This window comes from Aspergillus udagawae, assembly GCF_001078395.1.
Source record: "Aspergillus udagawae IFM 46973 DNA, scaffold_1, whole genome shotgun sequence".
NCBI classification, from domain to species: Eukaryota; Fungi; Ascomycota; class Eurotiomycetes; order Eurotiales; family Aspergillaceae; genus Aspergillus; species Aspergillus udagawae.
In genome coordinates this window covers 2522066-2540425 of record NW_025091264.1, presented here as the reverse complement: position 1 = coordinate 2540425, position 18360 = coordinate 2522066, and the positions used below count along the sequence as shown (strand labels likewise).

Below are 18360 nucleotides of genomic sequence, written 5' to 3'. Positions count from 1 at the left end.
ATGAACACAAGGGAACCTCAAGCCTCCGTGATTATCCATTACCATTTCATGACGGATCTTGTATAGATCCAGTTTTCCCATTTGACCCTGACGCCTCCGGATATCATTGCCAATTACCATACCAGAACAGAAAGAAAATATGAAGATTAGCCGAGAGCCTTCAGCTTACATCATCCCATGAAGGTCAGCATCAACAAGTCGTGACCAGAGTGTGACGCCTCAGATCACGTTGCTGATATCCATGGTCGATGATGGAGCGACGCTGTGAACAGACTTGGTTCCGTCCAGGGACATGCGGTCGCTGCTGAAGATTTTGCTGGCCCTTGGATCCTTGTCGGGTCGAGCGACAAGCACCTGAGCAGGGCAGACAACTACTTCATCTTCACCCTCGCCTGTGTCGTTGCCCTTCTTTACCACTAGCGGGAACAAGACTACCCGGACGACTGCTTGCTGCGCCTCCAGCTCCTCATTTGATGTTGTCTCCCCGCTGCGTTCGTTCATCAACGAGGCGTTGAAATAGACCTGCCGTGCCAGATCTCCATTTGTGTCGTATTCAGGTTGGAGCGGCGGCAGCATAATGTATTCGGCCAGCTGCGTGCGCATCTCAATTGACAGGTTGACTGCAACCCGTAAGACCTTGCGCAGAGACTCCAAGAGCTGCGCTTCGACATGGCTTGGGGGTGGGAGGAGACGCGACAGAGTCTCAAAGACCTCCAATGCAACCGCTTCCGTGTCGCTTTCACGCTGGCGAGCAAATGCCGGACGCTTCGACAGGAGGGTAAGAGTAATCGCGCGCCAACGATGGACAGCGCTCCGTGGACCAACCTCGCTCAGCTGCTTTTCCAGGGACTTGAGTTTTTGGCGCTGCTCGCGATCCATGCCAAACAAATACCGCGTGAACACAAACTCCCACACCATAGTCATCACCACAGACATGAAGACATCGCGACGACGAACGCGGTCGGCGAGGTAGGTATCTGTATCGTAGCCGTCCAGGATCGAATTGTCGAAGCGGTCCGCAATCTTCTCATCCTGTATCTCAGCAAGTTTGCGGCAGCGTCGATGGTCGGAGTGTTTGGAGAACCGCAACACCCACTGTTGCACATGTCCACACAGTTTTTGACAAGCAGCGTCAAAGTAATCCTCATCGCGGAAGGCAAGAACGTTGTCATGCAAGGATGCCGCAATTTGTTGTTGTAACTGCGACACCTTATCCCGAGCGGTCTCAAGCTCTTCCCTCAGCCGTCGCAGTTCTTGATCCTTTCGCGCCAGCGCAGTCTCAATTTCATGCCGCACTGTGTTCTGTACTTCCGTGGAGAGCTGCTCATATCTTGAGCGCAAGTCGTCCAATTGGCGAGATGAGGATTCGCGCACCGACTCAATTTCCTTGGCATGGGTGGCGGTGAGGTTGGAGTTCGTCGTAGCAAGTCCTTCGTTCTCTTCTGTTAGGCGGTTCACTTCCTTTTGCAGCCATTCCACGGAACTTTTCAGATTTTCCACCTCGGCTTCTCTGTCCCGTAGGTCCGCACTGCGCTCGTTGAGTGTATGGTCGCTCTTCCGACGTGCGACACTAGCATTCCGTAGTTTATCCTCGGCGGCTTCACGAGCGGCGATGAGGAGCCGATTTTCAGAGATGAGTCGATCGAGACGAGCTTCAAGTTCTTGGAGGTGTTGCATACTTCGACGATGACGGATACTTGGCGGTCGGCTCGGCGACCGAGGCGAGCTGGGCGTCTCTCCCCATCCCTCCTAGACCGGGCATCAGTTAGTATTGGAATGGCCAACAATAATCGAATCTATTGAAAGAGATAACAAAATTGAATTGGGAAACACTTACATAGACGTCCGTCATAGCTCGTATGGGGCGTTTGCCCTTGTCCGTGACGGGGTCGTAGGAGGAAGACGAAGCGATGCGCTCGATGTTGAGATCGGAGGGTGGGGGCTGAGGAGGCTGGGGTGTAGCGTGTGGCTGGGGACTGTGGCTTTCCTGTGCCTGGCTAGCTGCCCGCAAATCCCCGCTGGTGTTGCGGCTAGTGCGCCGTAGCGATCGTTGCCCACCAGTCATACTGTGATTGCTCTGCACGCTTTTGATGCTGGCCACGCTGCTGGGCCTAAGGATGGGCATTCCTTGGTCCGGAGTTTTGAGTACTTCTGCAGGCCATTCGTTACCTGGCCGTCGTCTTTTGACAATGAGACCCGCATCCTCGTCTTCTGAGCTTTTGAGCTTGTCGTTGTCCGCTACAGGCCATGTCTGACGTGCCAATGCATTATCTGTAAACTTTCTGATCGGAGTTTCGGGACGTGGAAGAACATGTTCGGGCTTCATCTCCAGACGGGGCGTCCCGTGTTCGGAAACCATGGGCCTGAATCCGCTCGCTTGCTCCACTCGATCCTCTGGCTCTTGTTCCGCGATGGGTTGTAATGGAGTACGTGGAGGTGAGCCCATGTCCGCAGCGGCCGCTGCCGGTCCCCCAAATAGAGATGTCGTCGCTAGAGGTGGTGTCACTGCCTTGGCAATCGGTGTATCCTCCAGCGACCATGTTCGCGGTGTGTGATTGTGTCGCCCATGAATTGACGGGCTGCGACGAAGCCCACAGAACGAATCGTTTCTCGGAATCCGCTCGTCCTGGTCCATTTCCACGGGAGAAGTTTGGCTCACAAGGGACGACTTCTGTTCATGCACAGGCAACGGTGCGTACAAGGGTGTTTCAACTTCTAGGGTCCGCGTAGCGTCGTCCTCCCATTCGATTTCAATAGACTTGGCTTCATTCCCTGGACCATCGGATACCACCGAAACGTTGTATGAAGGGTCAACCTCAACGTCGACAGCGAAGTTAATTGGGGTGCTGCTTGTGTCCTGCATCTTCGTAGGCTCTTCCAGAGATAGATGCCGTGTAGGAACCGTAGTCGTTGGCTCTGGACTTTTCTCATCTTGCTGACCCTGTAAATGGCTCTTTTCCGGCTCGCCGACCGGGATAGGTGCCTCCGAGACCTGGATTGCGCTGTCGCCATCCGCATTTTGGTCAATAGTCTCATCCTCAGCCCTATCTTTTACCGACTTCAATCCTTGGCCCGGAACAGGACGTCGAAAGGATCTGCGCTCAAGATTTGGAAAGATGCTCGCAACTTTGCTTTGCTTAGACGGCACCCCTTCCGTCACGCTCCTTGCTTGATCCCATGCCAAATCGTTTTCGGGATTCTGCACAGCTTTTTCTTGGATCGTTTCAGGAGCCAGTTGCGAACTTACAGGTTCTGCTTTCAGTTCGGCAGACTGCTCTGTCCCGACCACCACAGAAGACTCTATCGGTATCCCGCCTTCTTGCGGAGCAGCTTCTCTTTCGTCGGCTCCTGTATGGTGGTGTGCACTTCCGTCCTTGCCTCCCCCTAGCTGCTCTTCACCCGATTGACTTTGTCGTCCAAGCAATCCCTCTGGGATGGCAGACTCGTCGAATTCTGCAATGGCTGGCTCAAAAGGAACTGCATGAGCCTCAGGTGATGACAGCGGCGTCTGTTCTTTGATTTCGACTTTACCTTTTTCCCAGTCTATTGCAGGCCAGTCATCCTCGTCAGCTGCACCTTGATGCACCTCCTGATCTCCAGCCTCGACCTCAAGTGATCGTGGAACCTCCTCGACCATTTGCTTGTCGGAGGCAACCGTCAGACCTGGATCTTGGTCACCCTTGGCTTGGTCCGTGTTAGAAACGGATGCCTCGATAGAACGTGTTGGATTTTGCAGCTCCGGCTCGTCTGCAGGCTCGATGGCATCCTTAGCAGATTTCTTTTTGGCCTTTCTTTTCTCTTTTTTGGACAATTTTCTCGCAACAGCTGCTGTGGGTTCAGGCAGACTCTCGATGGAATCCTCGGCAACTTGCTCGGTTCTAATTTCAAAACCTTGGCTTGGTTCGGCCTGGAAATTGCCCTCTTTTTCCTGCTCCATCGATAACACATCCTCAGTTTGGTTGCTCACATCCGGAGTGTGCTCAAGAGTCTCTTGAGCTCGAGCGGCGTCCGATGGAGCCAACTGCACAGAATGTTCAAGTAGTGTCCGCTCTTCCGAAAGCTCTCCCTCATGAACATCACCAGAATTCTCTGCTGGAACGGGACTGCTTGGTATGGTGGGCGTAGTCTCCACAATACTGTCTTCTCCAAGCTCAGCAGGGGCGGAAGTTGTGTTCTTTTCTTGCTGTTCGTGAGCTTGCTTCTTTGCTTTCTTCGCCTTCTTCTTGGAGCTCTTACGACTCAGGACTGCTACGTCGATTATTGGTTCCGTAGCTATCTCGGCCTCAGCGACTGACTTCTCCGCAGCAGGTAGTCCCTCTGGAGCCGTGGCTGCATCATCATTCAGCAGAATTTCACGCTCCAATGGCTGTTCGGGATCCTCTAGTGTTCGGAAGCTTTCAACTGTCTGAGATCCAGAGGCTTCTATGGACTTTATATTGTCTTCCACCGGAACAGTGGATTGAACCACGCTCGAATGCAGTTCCCCTTCGCCAGTGTCTGCCGTTGTCTCGGAAAGTATTTCTATTTCCAGTGCTTGGGTGGATACAGGAGTCGCGAGCTCGGTTGGCTGAGCATCCGAAGGTGGGACGAGGTGCTCTTCACTCGCCAGCTGTTCCTCCTTTGATTCATTTTCGCGTGACTCAGCAGCAGCCCTTCGAGCAAGGCGCTCTCTCTTCTTGTCCTTCTTGCTCTTCTTCTGTGAGAGAGTCGGTGTTTCCTCCAAGCCGTCCTCCGCAGGTGTTACCTCTTGTTGCACCTCTAGGCTCTCCTCCATGTCTTTGTCCTCAACTGCAGTGCCAATTGGTTTCTGTGGCTCGGAAAGCTCATGCGAGGGCTCAGTAACTGGGTCTGCCTGAGACTCGGCAACAGGTACCGCGGTATCAGTCAATGCATGGCTTGTTGGCGATTTTTCATGCACAGCATCTATCAGTGGCTCCTGCAACATTTCATCAGTCTTTGTCTCCTGTTGCGCCTTCCTTTTCTTCTTGTCTTTCTTCTTTTTCTTTCCCGAGGTTGATAATGGCAGCTCTTCGTTCTCCGGCTCGAGGACGTCCTCTGACTTTGAAGGATCGTTAACCTCGATATCCGGGGACTGATCCCTGGTCGGGGCATCCCCGCCATCTGGCACGGATTCTGGAGCGCGTTCCTGACTCATGGAATCTTCAGGTGATCCTTCAACAGTTTCTTTCACCGACTCCTCCACTTGTGCGTCGCTTTTGACCTGAATGGCATCTTCTCCTTGGCTCGATATCTCGCCCTTTTCTTCCTGTGGAATTTCAAGTAGACCCTCATACCTAATCTCGGGATCTCCGGCCACAATCTCGCTCTTGACTCGCGTGTCTTCTTCACCAGATCGCTCTAACCCATCGTCAACAGCCAGTGAAGCATCGTCTGCGTTATTTTCACGTTGTTCAACCTCAATAGATGTTGCTGCTTCGCCGATGGAGGTTGGCTCGACTTCAAGCGCGGGTTGGGACGGAGGGTCGGAAGGCGCTGCTTGTTGCTGCTCTACCTGCGAAGATACCATGTGATCAGTCCATGTCAGATCTTTATCGTTGCCGCCGTGTGGTTCGGTGTCGCGGGACTGATTTTCTTTACCGTCATCTTCAGCGGGCGTGAGTGCCGTCTCAGGCGATGGCTCCGTGGACTTCGCTTCGGTAGAGACGGCTTCACTCGTTTCTTGAGAGAACATCGCATCTGGGCCATCCGCTTCGCCACCTGATGTGGCCAAGGGCGCCTGCTCCGACAAATCTGGGGTGGTTTCGGCGGTGCTGGCGGCGTCATTTGCGCTATCAAGGATCTTGGACTGGCGCTTCTTGTCTTTCTTGGCCTTTTTCTTTGCTTTTGCAGACATAAAGCCGCTGGACTCCTCTTGCGGTGTCTGCTCTTCGTGCACAGTTTCAGACACTGTAGTGTCAGGCTCGGCAGTGTCCTGGGTCTTTTCCGTTTCAAGGACCGGTGTCGATTCGAGCCGCTCCACGTTTGAATGCTCAGGCGGTATCACTGGCACATCTTCGGTTGACTCCAGAGTGTTCTTCTTTTTCTTTTTCTTGCTTTTCTTTGACTTAGAGGGGCCGGCTCCTTGCTCACCATCGTCAATGGGCGTTTGCGGCTCGGACTCTGCTTGTTCCGCCAAGGCCTCCTGCTTGATGCTCTCGTTGTCTTCCGACGAAGGCCGGACAGCGGGCTCCTCTTTCTTCTCGTCTAACGATTCAGCGTCCTGGACACTCCTCACACCGTCCTCCTGAGTCTCAGACCAGAGGGCCTCTGACGAGACTTTCTGTTCTTGTAATTGGGACGCCTCATCAGCCAACGTCGGAGCTGCAGTTCCTTCCACAACGGGCTGTTCCTCTGTCATTGAACCTTGGAAAGGCTCAGTCACCTGCTTGACTTGCTCTGTAACTTCTGTAGCCTCGGCAGTTGGCTCAGGTTGCTCAGGTTGAGTAGCAATATCTGGTCCACTTGTCAGGCTTTCAGGGACTGTTTCTGCGGGCTGAAACTCCTCAGTAAGACCTTTCTGTGCCGTAGGTTCATCCTCGGGCTTAGGGTCATCATGCTGGGTCACTGTTTCCCCAGAATTCGCAGTAGCGTGGCCAGGTTCGCTCTGCTGACTCAACGGCTCTTCGATTTCGAAGGAGACAGACTTTCGTTTCTTTTTGTCTTTCTTTGCCTTCTTTTTGGACTTTGCTGTTTGAGCTTCCTCTGTGGACTCCGCAGTCTGAGTTTCATCTGCAGCAGACTCTTGCGTAGCTTCATTGGAAGGAGCTTCTGCAATGTTCTCTGGCTCTTCTGAAGCGAAAGGTGATGCTAGCTCATCAGCTGTTTCTGTAACAGTTTCAGTGGCGTCTGTCTGAGGCTTCTGCTGCTCTTCGGTCGCGGAAGGATTAGACGCCGCTTCATCAGCAGCTGATGGCTCCGGAACACGGTCGGACGAAGGCTCAGGAGTTAGCTCTTCCTTGGTAGAGGGACTCCGTTCTTCGTCTAGGGCAAGCGACTGGCGCTTCTTCTTTTTCTTCTTGTCCTTTTTCTTCGAGGAAGCGGAAGACTGATTATCCTGGGCGAAGTCTTCAGAGCCAGCTTCGACGTCCAGAACTGCTCCGCCTTGGTCAGTCTCTTGATTCTCTGTGCTGACTACTTCGGCTTGAACTTCTTTTGTCGACAGGTTATCGTCGGCAGGCTCATTGTGCTCAATAGTCTTGTCTGGAGAATCTTCAGGTGTGCCCTTTTCTGCTGCCTCCGGTTCTTCGAGGGCAGCACCACCTTCTAATGCGGGCGTGGGGGTTGATTCTTCTTGGACAAGTTGAGCAGCAGCAACAGGTGTTTCGGTGGGAGTGGCCTCGTTTGCATCCAAGACCCCATCTTGGGTCAATGGTTGCTTCTCCAATTCACTGGACAGTTGTATGACATCGAACCCCGTGGAACCAGACTGGGGTGTATTTTCATTGGATCCGTAGGACACGTGTTCTGGTACCATCACGAACTCTCCGTCGGAGTTGGAGCTGCGTTCAGTGTGCAAAAACACATCCTCCTTCGGCTGCTCTTGCGAGTGCTCAGTTGTCGCTTCCGCGTGCTCAATGGCACCCAAAGTAGGCTCAGATGACTGCGGTTCAGACGGCACTTCCTGGCGCATCTGAGCACCTTCAGAAGGAACATCCTTGGTATCGGCTTCTTCAATCGACTCAGATGCAGGTGTCTCATCCAATAAAGCAGACTGGCGTTTCTTCTTCTTTTCTTTCTTCGCCTTCTTCTTCTGCGCGGCCGTCATAGGGGCAGCTTCCTCCGTCATGCTTTGACCTGCTGTTTCAGTAACTGAGTCAACGGTCGGCTGGCTTTCGGTTGGCTCCTCTCGCATTGGCTCTTTATCAGTTTCCAAGGAGGAATCTTCGGGTGCGACAGGCAAATCCGCGTTCCCATCTGCCGCGTCTGCGGGAGGTAACGACTCGGAGACTGGCGTTTCATCGGGCGCAAGAGACAGGCTCTGCTTCTTTTTCTTGTTCTTCTTGCTCTTTTTGCCAGACGGAGCAGTTTCCCCCGCTTCGGGCACAGGTTCGGAGCCCGGTTCAGGTCTAGGCACAGACTCAATATTTGGCTGCTCGCTGGGCTCGGACACATGTGTTTCTCCGCCATTGGACTCGTCTTTCTCCACAGGTAAATTCAGTTCAACTACCTCCGCTGCGGGAATATGGGCAACGTCTTCAATCCCTGTAGATGCTTCTGTGTTACTCGACTCTAGGGGTACCTGACTGTCGCCCACGGTCGCTACCTCACCGCTTATTTGAGGCTGCGGGGTCTCCGCAGCGTCAACTGATCGGAGTTCTTCAGTCTTGGCTTCTGCCTCAGACTCAGGCTGGGACTCGGAAACATCGACTGATTTGCGGTTCTTCTTTTTCTTGCCTTTCTTCTTTGGCTGCTCGTCAACCTCCGCTTCCGGTGCTGTCTCCAGGGCGTCTTGAGGTGCAGCGGGCTGTGATTCGCTCATGATCTCAGCTACCGCGACTGGCGCGGCCTCTTCCACTGCTGTCTGATGATGGATCTCTTCAACTGTAGTTGGCTGGGAATCGTGTGCTACCTCGGCTGTGTTTTCCGGCGAGGGTTTCTCTTTGACGTCTTTTGGAACGTCGGTAGCTTCTCCATTCTTTTCATCCACAACCTCATCTGGTACCGTTACTTGAGGTTCCTCCACAGCAATGGTTGTATGCTCAGGCCCAGGTTCAGGCACGCCTTCAACTGAAGGAATAGGCTCTGTAGTATCAAGAGCCTCACTCTGAACTGGCGTCTCTGCAGTGTTCTTCCGCTTGTTCTTCTTTTTGTTCTTCTTGCTGTTTTTGCGTGACAAGGGAGTTTCAGATTCCGCAGTAGTCGCAGTGGGCTCTTCGTTTCGAACGCTAGGTTCTGCTATTTCGACCTGATCCGTAGGAGGAGAATCAAACACGGGAGTAGAGATCTCCTTGAATTGCTCTTGTTGTTCCTCGGGAACGTCTTGGGTGAGGGCAGGAGCATCGACCTCAACAGGCTTTTCTGGGATCTCAGCCTGTTCTCTGTTAAGTGGCTGTATCTCGGACTCTGATGCATTCTCCTCGTTCTGCTGCCCATCAGATCTAAGATCAGCTTGCTCAGTTTCGGCGCTCTTATCCTCGGGAGAGGAAGCCAATGCGTCATGCCAGACCTCAGGAGAGTCCGTCTCATTCACCATGTCACTCACTGCGTGTGCCGAAGGATCTATGTCTGAACGTAACTCGTCAATTTTGTGGGTGATCTCGGTACTCTCTGGCAGCTCTTGCGCGCGAGTAGGCTCAGCTTGGAACTCTTCGGCGGAGTGCGGCAACTCTTTAGCATGGTTATCAGCCTCTACCGGTGAGCCTTGAAGTTCTCCCGGTACGGGAACATCTTGAAGCGTAACAAGGGAAGGGTCTTCAATAGCTTCCATTCCCTTGGGCACCGGTTCGGGCTCGATGGTATTCTCAGGCACAGCAATAGTACTCTCCTCAGTAGGCGTAGGTTCTGCCTGGGCCAGCTGCGTAGTTTCCACGGCACGTGCCATCTGCTCTTCCGCGACCATATGCGAAGTTGCAGCGGATGGTTCCTGAGTCTCTGTAGAAGTGGGATCCTCCGTGTTCTCCTCAGGAGCGGAGCCCTTGTTCTTCTTCTTTTTCTTCTTTTTAGCCTTCTTGGAAGATGCCATCTCGGCTTGGTCCTCAGCTGGTGTTTCAGCAGTTGACTCGGCAGGTGTATCCTCGGGTGCAGCAGGTGCTGGTTCCTCTTCAAGTGCTTTACTGACGTCTGGCGCTTCGGTGGCCTTTTCTACGGCAAATGTAGCCTCCATCGGCTCCTGCTCGGGCGCAGCTGTAGCTTCAACACTGGCAGGCTGTTTAGCAAGAAATTGCTCCTTTAGTGCTGGCTCAGACGACTCGGCAGCATCAGTCCGAGCATCTTCAACGAGAGATATTCCCACCTCCCCCTGATCGGCATTCGAGTCATCGACAGGTGTAGTCGGCTCCTGGGTGCTTGAATCCATGCTCTGACGCTTCTTCTTGTTCTTCTTCTTCTTTTTCTTGGCAGAAGACGAAGATGGCTCGTCAGTGTCCACTGGTGGCACCTCAGAGGTAGCCTGATCATTGTTGTTCGCGTTCTCATTTTTTGTCTCGGATGAAAGCTCCTTGTTTTCACCAGTTACGTCTGGGACGACCGCGCTGGCGTCCAGCATCTCCTTCTCTTGGGAAGTTTCTTCCGCTAGGGGAACCACTGTATCCACCGAATCTCTTCTCTTGTCATCTTGCGGGACGCTGTCGTCGTTCCGAGTTGGACGTGATGTCTCTTGTTCGTCCGCGTGTGGGACTTGGGGTACAGGCTCGGATATCTCAGGAGACTGCTGCAGGTGCGGTTCCTCGCGCCCCTGCTGTTCGCTTGCGGTAGCCACTATTTCGTCCTTTGACTCTTCAGTGGCTTGCGGTTGCTCAATTTCTCTAGCAACCTCAGGGTTCTCGCCAGTAGAGCCTGTGGCTGCGGCTACCGCAGCATCGACAACAGCTGCAAAGTCAAGAGGCGTGCCGGGGGTGGGGACGGAAGTTGCCGCGGGTCCATGGTTGGCAACACTCGACTTATCAGTTCTGTCCACATCACCAGGAAGATCCACCGGACCTTCTTTGTCGAAACCTGCAACGTCCGGCTGCATGCTGAACTGACCGCTCACAGTTGCTGCAACAGCCGCATCCACTACCCCAGCGAATCCAGGGCCTTCGAAAGTTTTTGCTGTCCTGGTTTGGGTGGGGGTGGTCTCCGTGTCCTCTGAGGTCGCGATTACATTATTTTGTGGAGTAGAGGGCCGAGAGGGCATCGCCTCAGCCCCGCGTTCTACATTGTCTTCATTCTCAGCACTTGCATCCTTGACACCCACGGCCGAGCCCTCGGCGGAAGGGAGATCTCCCATGTCAAAGGGCTGTATATCTCCGTACGGGCTCGGATCTTGAAGGAGTTCTGAGGGAGAATGAAACTCATATTTCAGCTTCTCTTTCCGTGAAGGAGGATGCGGGTGTATCTGATCGAAAGTTGCTGCGGTAGGTGTCACCTGCTGAGAACCCAGAACATCGTGCTCGACACCTTTGCTCTGAGACACGTCGATGCCGCTTGGTCGCCGAGTGTCATGAACATGATGGCTCAGATCAACCGCCTCCCAGATTCTCTCGTCCTGAAGGGCTGTAAGGTCTTCCACGGAGGTATTCGCGGATGAGGTCTTGCTTGACGGCAGCGATGGTAACTGTTCCTCGGGCTCATGCTCACCGTGTCCGGGACCGTGACGCTCTACCAACCACAGAGGCCGGATCTCGCGCGAACTCTTGAACTCTGTAGAGTTTGGTCGGCGTTTAGGGGCAGTTGGAGACCCGGGAGACGGTGCAGTAGGGGCACCGACGGAAGCCGAACGGTTGGACACTGGCGAGATCGGGGGGCGACGAAAGTGCAACGGCACCGCAGTGGGAGACTCCTTCGACCGCAACAAGGATGATCGGCGTGATGAGTGGCTCTGACTGGCTTCATCTTCTTGCCTATTCGGCTCGGGCGAGGCCGGCCTACTCCGAGACCTGGGGGCTGGACCCATGATTTTCTCAGAGGCTTCAGGAGGTGTTGAGCGCCCTCTTGGCCGCTGTTCTAGTACGCCTATACCCAACCCTGTGACAGCCCCCTCTGCCAAAGGAACGCGCCCCGAAGCACCACGCTCTCTATCGCCGCCGCCTATCTGGACCGGCATTTCGGGGCCTTCTGCTAAAAAAGACAGGTTCTCGTCGTTGTCTTCCGATATTTTGGGATCCTATACGTAGAGGAAACGAAGAGTAGATCATTTTAGCATATGCGCGTTAAGACTCGCTTGCTTGATCGGTCCACATTTCGGGCCATAAACCGAGCACAAGACACGTTACAGTAAATGAGATGAAAACAGTTAAAGATGACTATACCTTCTCATACTCCCCCGATTTTCCCGAATCCACAATATCCTCGTATCTTCGTCGCCGTCTCTCTTCCCTCCGTTGCCTGCTAGACTTGTAATTCTCAATGTCAATACCATCCATGTCTCTAGCCTTACTGTTTTCCTTGTCGGAACCGCTCTCCTCATCTCGCCGGGAGGACCGTTCCTCTCTCCTCCGGCGGCGAGACTCCTCGTACTCTCGACGCCCGACCTCCGACTGAACTTCACGCGACGAAGGTCTATCTGCAGAGGACGACCTCTTGCTGTCTACCGGCTCTGAAACTCGCGAGCCAAAGATACTGCTGAAGAAACCTCCCGTTCTTTTCTCCTTATCCTTGTCATCCGTGCTCTTGCGTTTGTCGCTGGACTGCCCAATCCTGGCGGGCGAGGATGTTACAGAGGCAGAGTCAGTAAAGGTGTCGCTGTCACGCTTGGAGCGCCTCTTCCGTCGCTTTTTCTTTCCCTCACTGCCATCTGGTTCAACTGACGCAGATGCCGCATCTTCACCATCGTCAAAGTAACCACTGTCCTGTGTGGATTTTCTTGATCTTGCTGAGGTTTCGTATTCGCCAGATACAGGAGCAGAAGCAACGGACCGGCGGTCTAATTCGCCGTCGTCACGCGAGTCCACATCACGCTTTGTTTCCGAGCGGGACTCTTCGGTTTCGAATCCCCCGGGCATAGAAAACGAGTCTCGGGTAGGAAGATCAGATTCATCGCGTTCCTTGCCAGAGTTCGGGTTCATTTCAGCGTCGGATAGAGCTTTACGTGAACCGTCTCGCTCATTGTGCTTTTCGTTGAGCCGGTCAATTACCTCCTGAGCGATCGAAGCTCGAGTCTGAGGCCCAGGCGGTTCCTGATTATCAGGCTCCCATGAAACAGGCTCGGGTTCAGAGCACAGTGGCTGCTCTTCGACGACTCTGTTGGGTTGAGCTTTTTCATGTTCAGGGGTCTCAACCTCGCCTTCAACGAAGCCATGCGGAATTCGAGACTCTAACTCGCTCGCAGCCCATGAAGGTCTGTATTCGACCCCGCCTCGAGAGCCAGGAGGAGAAGACCGCGTATGATATGTTGGATCCTCCGTCACGAGGGCAGGATCAAAGCCTGCGGCTGCGGTGGCAGCAGCCAAGGCAGCCGTAAATTCAATGTCCGCATCCACGTCATTCGCGACGCTTCTGGAGGATACCTTCCGTTGTTCAAGTACCGGTGAATAAGCCTCCTGTCGCTCCCTAGTGGTCTCATGGTCCACTGATTCAAGCTCGGAGGACGTGGACGGAACTTCGTACTCATGTGTTTCGTGCTCCCCCCAGGAAACACGGGAACCGGTCGTTTGGCGTGCAGCCGGCTTCACATCTTCCTCTTCTTCATGAGGAGGCAAGTCCCGAGGATTTCCCACGGGTGAAGCAGCATCTCTGACAGATCCACTCAGACTTTGAGGAGGAGTGGGCTCGATAAGTTTCAGAACGGGTACAGACCATGGCAGATCTCGGTATCCGGAATGTGACTCCTCCTCCTGCTGCAGCGCTTCTCGAGATTGTCGTTCACTTGCAGGTTCGATCTCAACGATCGTAGGCATCGAAGCAGGCCCTCGCCGCTTGTAGGTGTCCGGGCTATACCGCAACTCTTCAGGAGCGAAGAACTCGGCGTAATCGTCGTATTTGTGGGGACTACGACTGGGACTGGGCGGCTTGGTATGCTCCGACTGGCGTTCCTCGGGCGGATGATCATTCGCTTCCTGAGCAGTCTCAGACTTACTACGGCTGGACACTGTTGACTCTGACTCTGGCTCGGATCCCCGGCGACGCTCCGCTCGGCGCTGCTGTCGACGCTCGTCACGGCGGCGTTGGCTTGTTTCGGAAGATTCGTCAACCGAACTTCTTCCAGATAGCACGGTAGCTGCAGCTGCGGCGCCTATTGCACCCGCGGCGACAGCACCGACCCGCGAGAATGAATCTTTGTCCTTTCCGGAATCCTTGACGTAGCGATCCTCTCTAGACTCTTCTTCTCTGTGGTCATCGTATCCACGGTCTTCGTAGCGTCCTGAACGACGATCATCATCCCGGACGGTCGGTTCATATTCTCTATCAATGAGTTGCACGCCGCTAGCCCGCTCCGCTTCGCGCTTCAAGTGCTCAAGGTGATCCGCGCGTCGCTCCTTATCAGCTTGCTCCTTGGTCAGATCAAACTGAACCGAGGTCTGATCTTTGACGGTCGAGCGACGCTTCAGACCGGTTGCTTGCACTCCTTCCAGAGGCTCTGTATGGAACACAGGAGAAGAGTCGCTCCTGCGATGTGGTCGATTGAAGCCTTGAGCTACATTCTGAATTTGCTCAGGTCTGTAGGGGATGTAGGAGGTGGGGGGGAAGGTAGGTGGAATCACGGGAGCAGTGTAAGCGGGAATCGACTCGCCTTGGGTAGCATAAACGGCCTGGGAGACTGGAGTCATGGGCTGCGGCTGCTGCAATGGAATAGGACCAGGTCGAACGAGTGTGGGTTCAGCAGACGACAGAGACGTCACCTTGATCGCATCGACAAGGGTGGGATCGCTAGTTGGCACTGGGGCCACATGCTGCAAGCTTCCGGAGCTGCTTGACGCAGCCTGCCTGGGTATTTTGGAGTTCCTGTCCTGAGTAGAAGCCAACGCAGCCGTTCCTAGAGCACCTGCAGCGAGAGCGGCACCTGTAGGGAATCTGTCCTGAGGAGAGCTAGCCCTCTTCTTCTTTTTATCTTTCTTGCTTCCCCATCTCCAACCCCATCGTGAGGTACCAGAGTCAGACGACTGTGATTCATCGGTACGGAACATACCGCTATCACCGAACGCGAGCGCCGAACTGACACTGGAGGAAGACTGGTCCCCTGAGTCCAGATCTTCCCAGCCCTCATCGTTAGTGGCGGATGATGCGTAATCCGAGTGTCGTGACCGCGTCTCCTTGGCCGCGAGAATCTCTCCGGTCCGCCGACTTCGTCGATGAGATGTAGCAGCTAATGCGGTGGCGGCAGCGCCTAATCCCAGCAAAGCTGCGTCTACGTCACGGTCCTTCTTCTTACTGCTCTTCTTGTTCGATCTGCCAGCGGGTTTTCGTGCGAATCCGGTACCGAATGCCAAGTCCGCATCAAGCGAAGAAGAGGATGAGTCGTTGAATGAAAAGATACTCCTGCGTTTCTTGAGTCGGCGCCTGCTACGGTTTTCAGAAGAAGCCGTGAAGAAAGAAGCAATGCCACCGCCAATGGACTTTCGAGCAGGTTGGGAGATATCAAAAAAAGAGGAAGAGTCAGAAGTTGACGACTTTCTTCCTTTTGCCTTTCTGGGGGATCGATTGCGGCTGCGACTGCGACTTCGGCTTCGATGACGGGACTTGGCCAAAGCCAAAGCTCCTGAGCCCACTGCAGCACCTAGCGCTGCATCCCTGAGCGCTGAATGGCGGTCATTTCGGGAGGACGAACGGGATCGGGACCGGGAACGGTGTCGTCGACCTTCATATTGGCTCTTCTTCGTGTCTGAGTAGATGATGCGGGACTCGCGGTCTCGAGACTGGCTGCGATGCCTATAGACGCCACGCGAGGTCTGGCTCCGCCGTGTTGTTGATCCATTTTCACTGTCGTTGACGGTCATTACTCGGCCCGAACGGACGCTATAGGTGTCTTCAAAATCCTTGTTATTGAAAAGCGCTTTGGTCGCAATTCCACCCAACAGTCCAGGCAGCAGCCAGGAACTCCGTGATGACTTCTTCCGTCGGCGACTTTCATCCTCGGAGGATGTATAGCGACTTGCCTTTCCCACCCGCGAGCCACCGCTATAGCGCTCGCCGGAAGAACGGCGTGGGCGATAGTGATGTTTACGAGGTGCGTCGCGCGAGGAAGTACCGGGTTCGAAGCAGTATTTGCAGACGCCAATGGCTTCGGTATAGTCTTCAAACATGCCAACACCCTCCGGATCACGCCAGAAGTCGATAAACTTGTCAAGCGGACCACGTTGGCGCTGTTGAAAGGCCAAACTGCCCGAGGGGAAGGGTGCCCCGTGGTGGACAGCAGCGTGGTGGGGATGCAGAGGGCTTGCAGCATACGGCAAGGCTGCTCCTGTTCCAGCAGCGTACCACGCTGGATTGGCCGGTGCATTCTGGATTGTCGGACCTGGGTTTCCGAACCCATGCTGGGAAGATTCGTCGTAATTTTGCATGGTGTACTGGGATAGATGGTCGGTGCTCGACATCGAATGGTGCTGGTGGTGACCAAGCATGTAGCCCGCTGCAGCACCCGCGGCTGCCGCTCCAACCGAGGCTCCGATACCATGGTTATGGGGCGGTTTGGAGGTGCTGGACGTCACAGGAGGGGCATAGGGAGCAGCCGTTGAGACAGGTTCCGGAGGCGATGTCGGGCTGGCCGGTAAGGGAAAACTGCTTCCTGCGCCATAGGCAGCAGCACCAGCAGCCATCCCCGGAATGCCGAATGTAGCGTTAGATGGCTTGGGGGGCTTGGACGTGGCGCCAGCAGTTGGACGATCCGGTCGTCCTGGCGCTGGATCCACCTCTAGGTCTGCGTTCTCTGCGAAGTACGCAGCTGCTGCACCCACCTGGCCCATGCTGCTCGGCTCCGGTGGTGGATTGGCGACAGGCGACGCAGTCATGAGATGCGCCTGGCTGTTGGGAATGATGGATGGAGGTTTCGGGCGCACACCTGGCTGCTCCGCAACAGACTGTCCCTGATCACCATAGTAATCGGCTGCTTCGCCGGCGGGATTCGGAGGCCGATATGGCTCGGCAACATAAGTAGGGAATTGACCTGGGAACTGCTGCTGGACATGGGGGTCATAGACCATGGGGGAATTTGGCTGAATGGGCATCGATGTGGAAACAGGCGGCAAATACGTATCGCCGGACTGAGTCCGTGACCGTTCCCGACGACGGTCGCGAGGCTCTACAGCGTCGTCTTCCAATTGCGCCCGCTCGTTCCTCTCCGACCGAGGCCGTTCACGCTCACGACTCTGCGATCGGTCCCGGTCGCGTCTGCGAGAACTGCGCCCATCCCTGTCGCGAATATCAGAAAACCGATCGCGACCGCTTTCTTCATCAGTATCTCTGCGTTTGGGTGTCCGTTCAATGATAATCCGATCGTGCTCGACCGATATGCCTGGTTCTGCCGTCGCATAGCTCGAAGCGACAGAATCGCCCGCTGCGCTTGGGGCGTATCGCTTGCTGCGGCTACCTGAAGAAGAGTAGGCCGACAGATCGCCCAAGCCACGATCACGGTCGTCACCCCGTGAGGGCTTGCGGCTGACCGTCGAAGAAGCCTTGGAGTTGGTTCGGCGGCGGCTACTGCTCTTGGAGCTGGAGGTTGTGCTGCGGCTATCGGAGGAACGGCCCCCGCCCATCAGGGCCCTGAACATGGTGGGCTGAAAAGAGCGATCAAGACGATGCTCCTTGCGGCTCAGACGACCATGTGGGAATCGGAATGTTGAGTCTGGGAATGCTTCGACGGTTCAAGGCGGAGCTGGTGGCTGGTCGACTGATCGAGAGTGAAAAAGAATAACAATCGTCGTAATGAGGCACTAAGTCGATCAATCCAAAGCGTAAATTAAATCAATAGATTAATTAGGTAGCTGAGCGAGGGACCAAAGCAAAATCGTAACTCGTGATGCTAAAGAGCGATGGCATGAACAGCGTGGAAACAAACAGGTCGCTCAGTCCCAGCTCGAGAGGAGAACCTATCGAACGGATAATGGATTGTTGTTTTTCGCAAAGGTAAACAAGGACAACAGCGGAGCTGAGCCGTGGTTCTTTTTCGTCGGCAGCCCCAGCCTGAACCGCTCGGATGATAGCGCTGGGTCAGCTTTGCTGCTAAGGGTGGTTGCTCCAGAGAATCGGCCGCCAAGGCGATCCAGTGGGCGGTTAGCGCCTAAGGCCGCGAGAGCACGGTTCAGAGATCTGTAGTAGCTTAGACTATGCGAGGAAAAACAATGATGATGATGAAGTTAGACAGAATGATGATGAAAGCAAGAATGTGGAGAGCGGAGTTGATGCAGATGATAATTAGAACTCATCCAAAGCTTATGACTGGATGATAATTCGCCTGAACGTGTATACGGCTGAGAAGGCAAAGTATGCCCGCAGGACTGAATCAAAAGGTGAGTGAGAGCCGACGAAATCGCGGTGAGGCTGGGGAGGCTGGTTGGCTGCACGTGCCGATCACCAACGAGGACCATGAGAAGAATATGGCAGCCCCGGGCCAGGAGGCTGGTGATGAATTTTTCCACATTAATGTGTAGATACAGAGGACTGTATAGGACGATTTATTTACTAGTAGATTGGAGACTGCTATGGTTGAACCTAATCAATGCCTCTGTGCGTCATCTCTCTGCCCTGTTCGGTAGATACAATCCTCATAATCACTCGAGGTTTGTGGCT

General features: G+C 54.4%; 1 protein-coding gene across 1 annotated transcript; it reads right to left on the bottom strand.

Annotated features, from left to right (window-relative positions):
- Positions 1 to 219: 219 nt before the first annotated feature.
- On the bottom strand, positions 220 to 17342 carry lah (involucrin repeat protein; the record flags this gene model as incomplete). The annotated part of the gene is made up of 3 exons (XM_043286306.1): positions 220 to 1749; positions 1838 to 11803; positions 11949 to 17342. 3 exons carry the CDS (start codon positions 17340 to 17342, stop codon positions 220 to 222), a joined length of 16890 nt encoding a protein of 5629 aa, XP_043142241.1.
- Positions 17343 to 18360: the final 1018 nt, after the last annotated feature.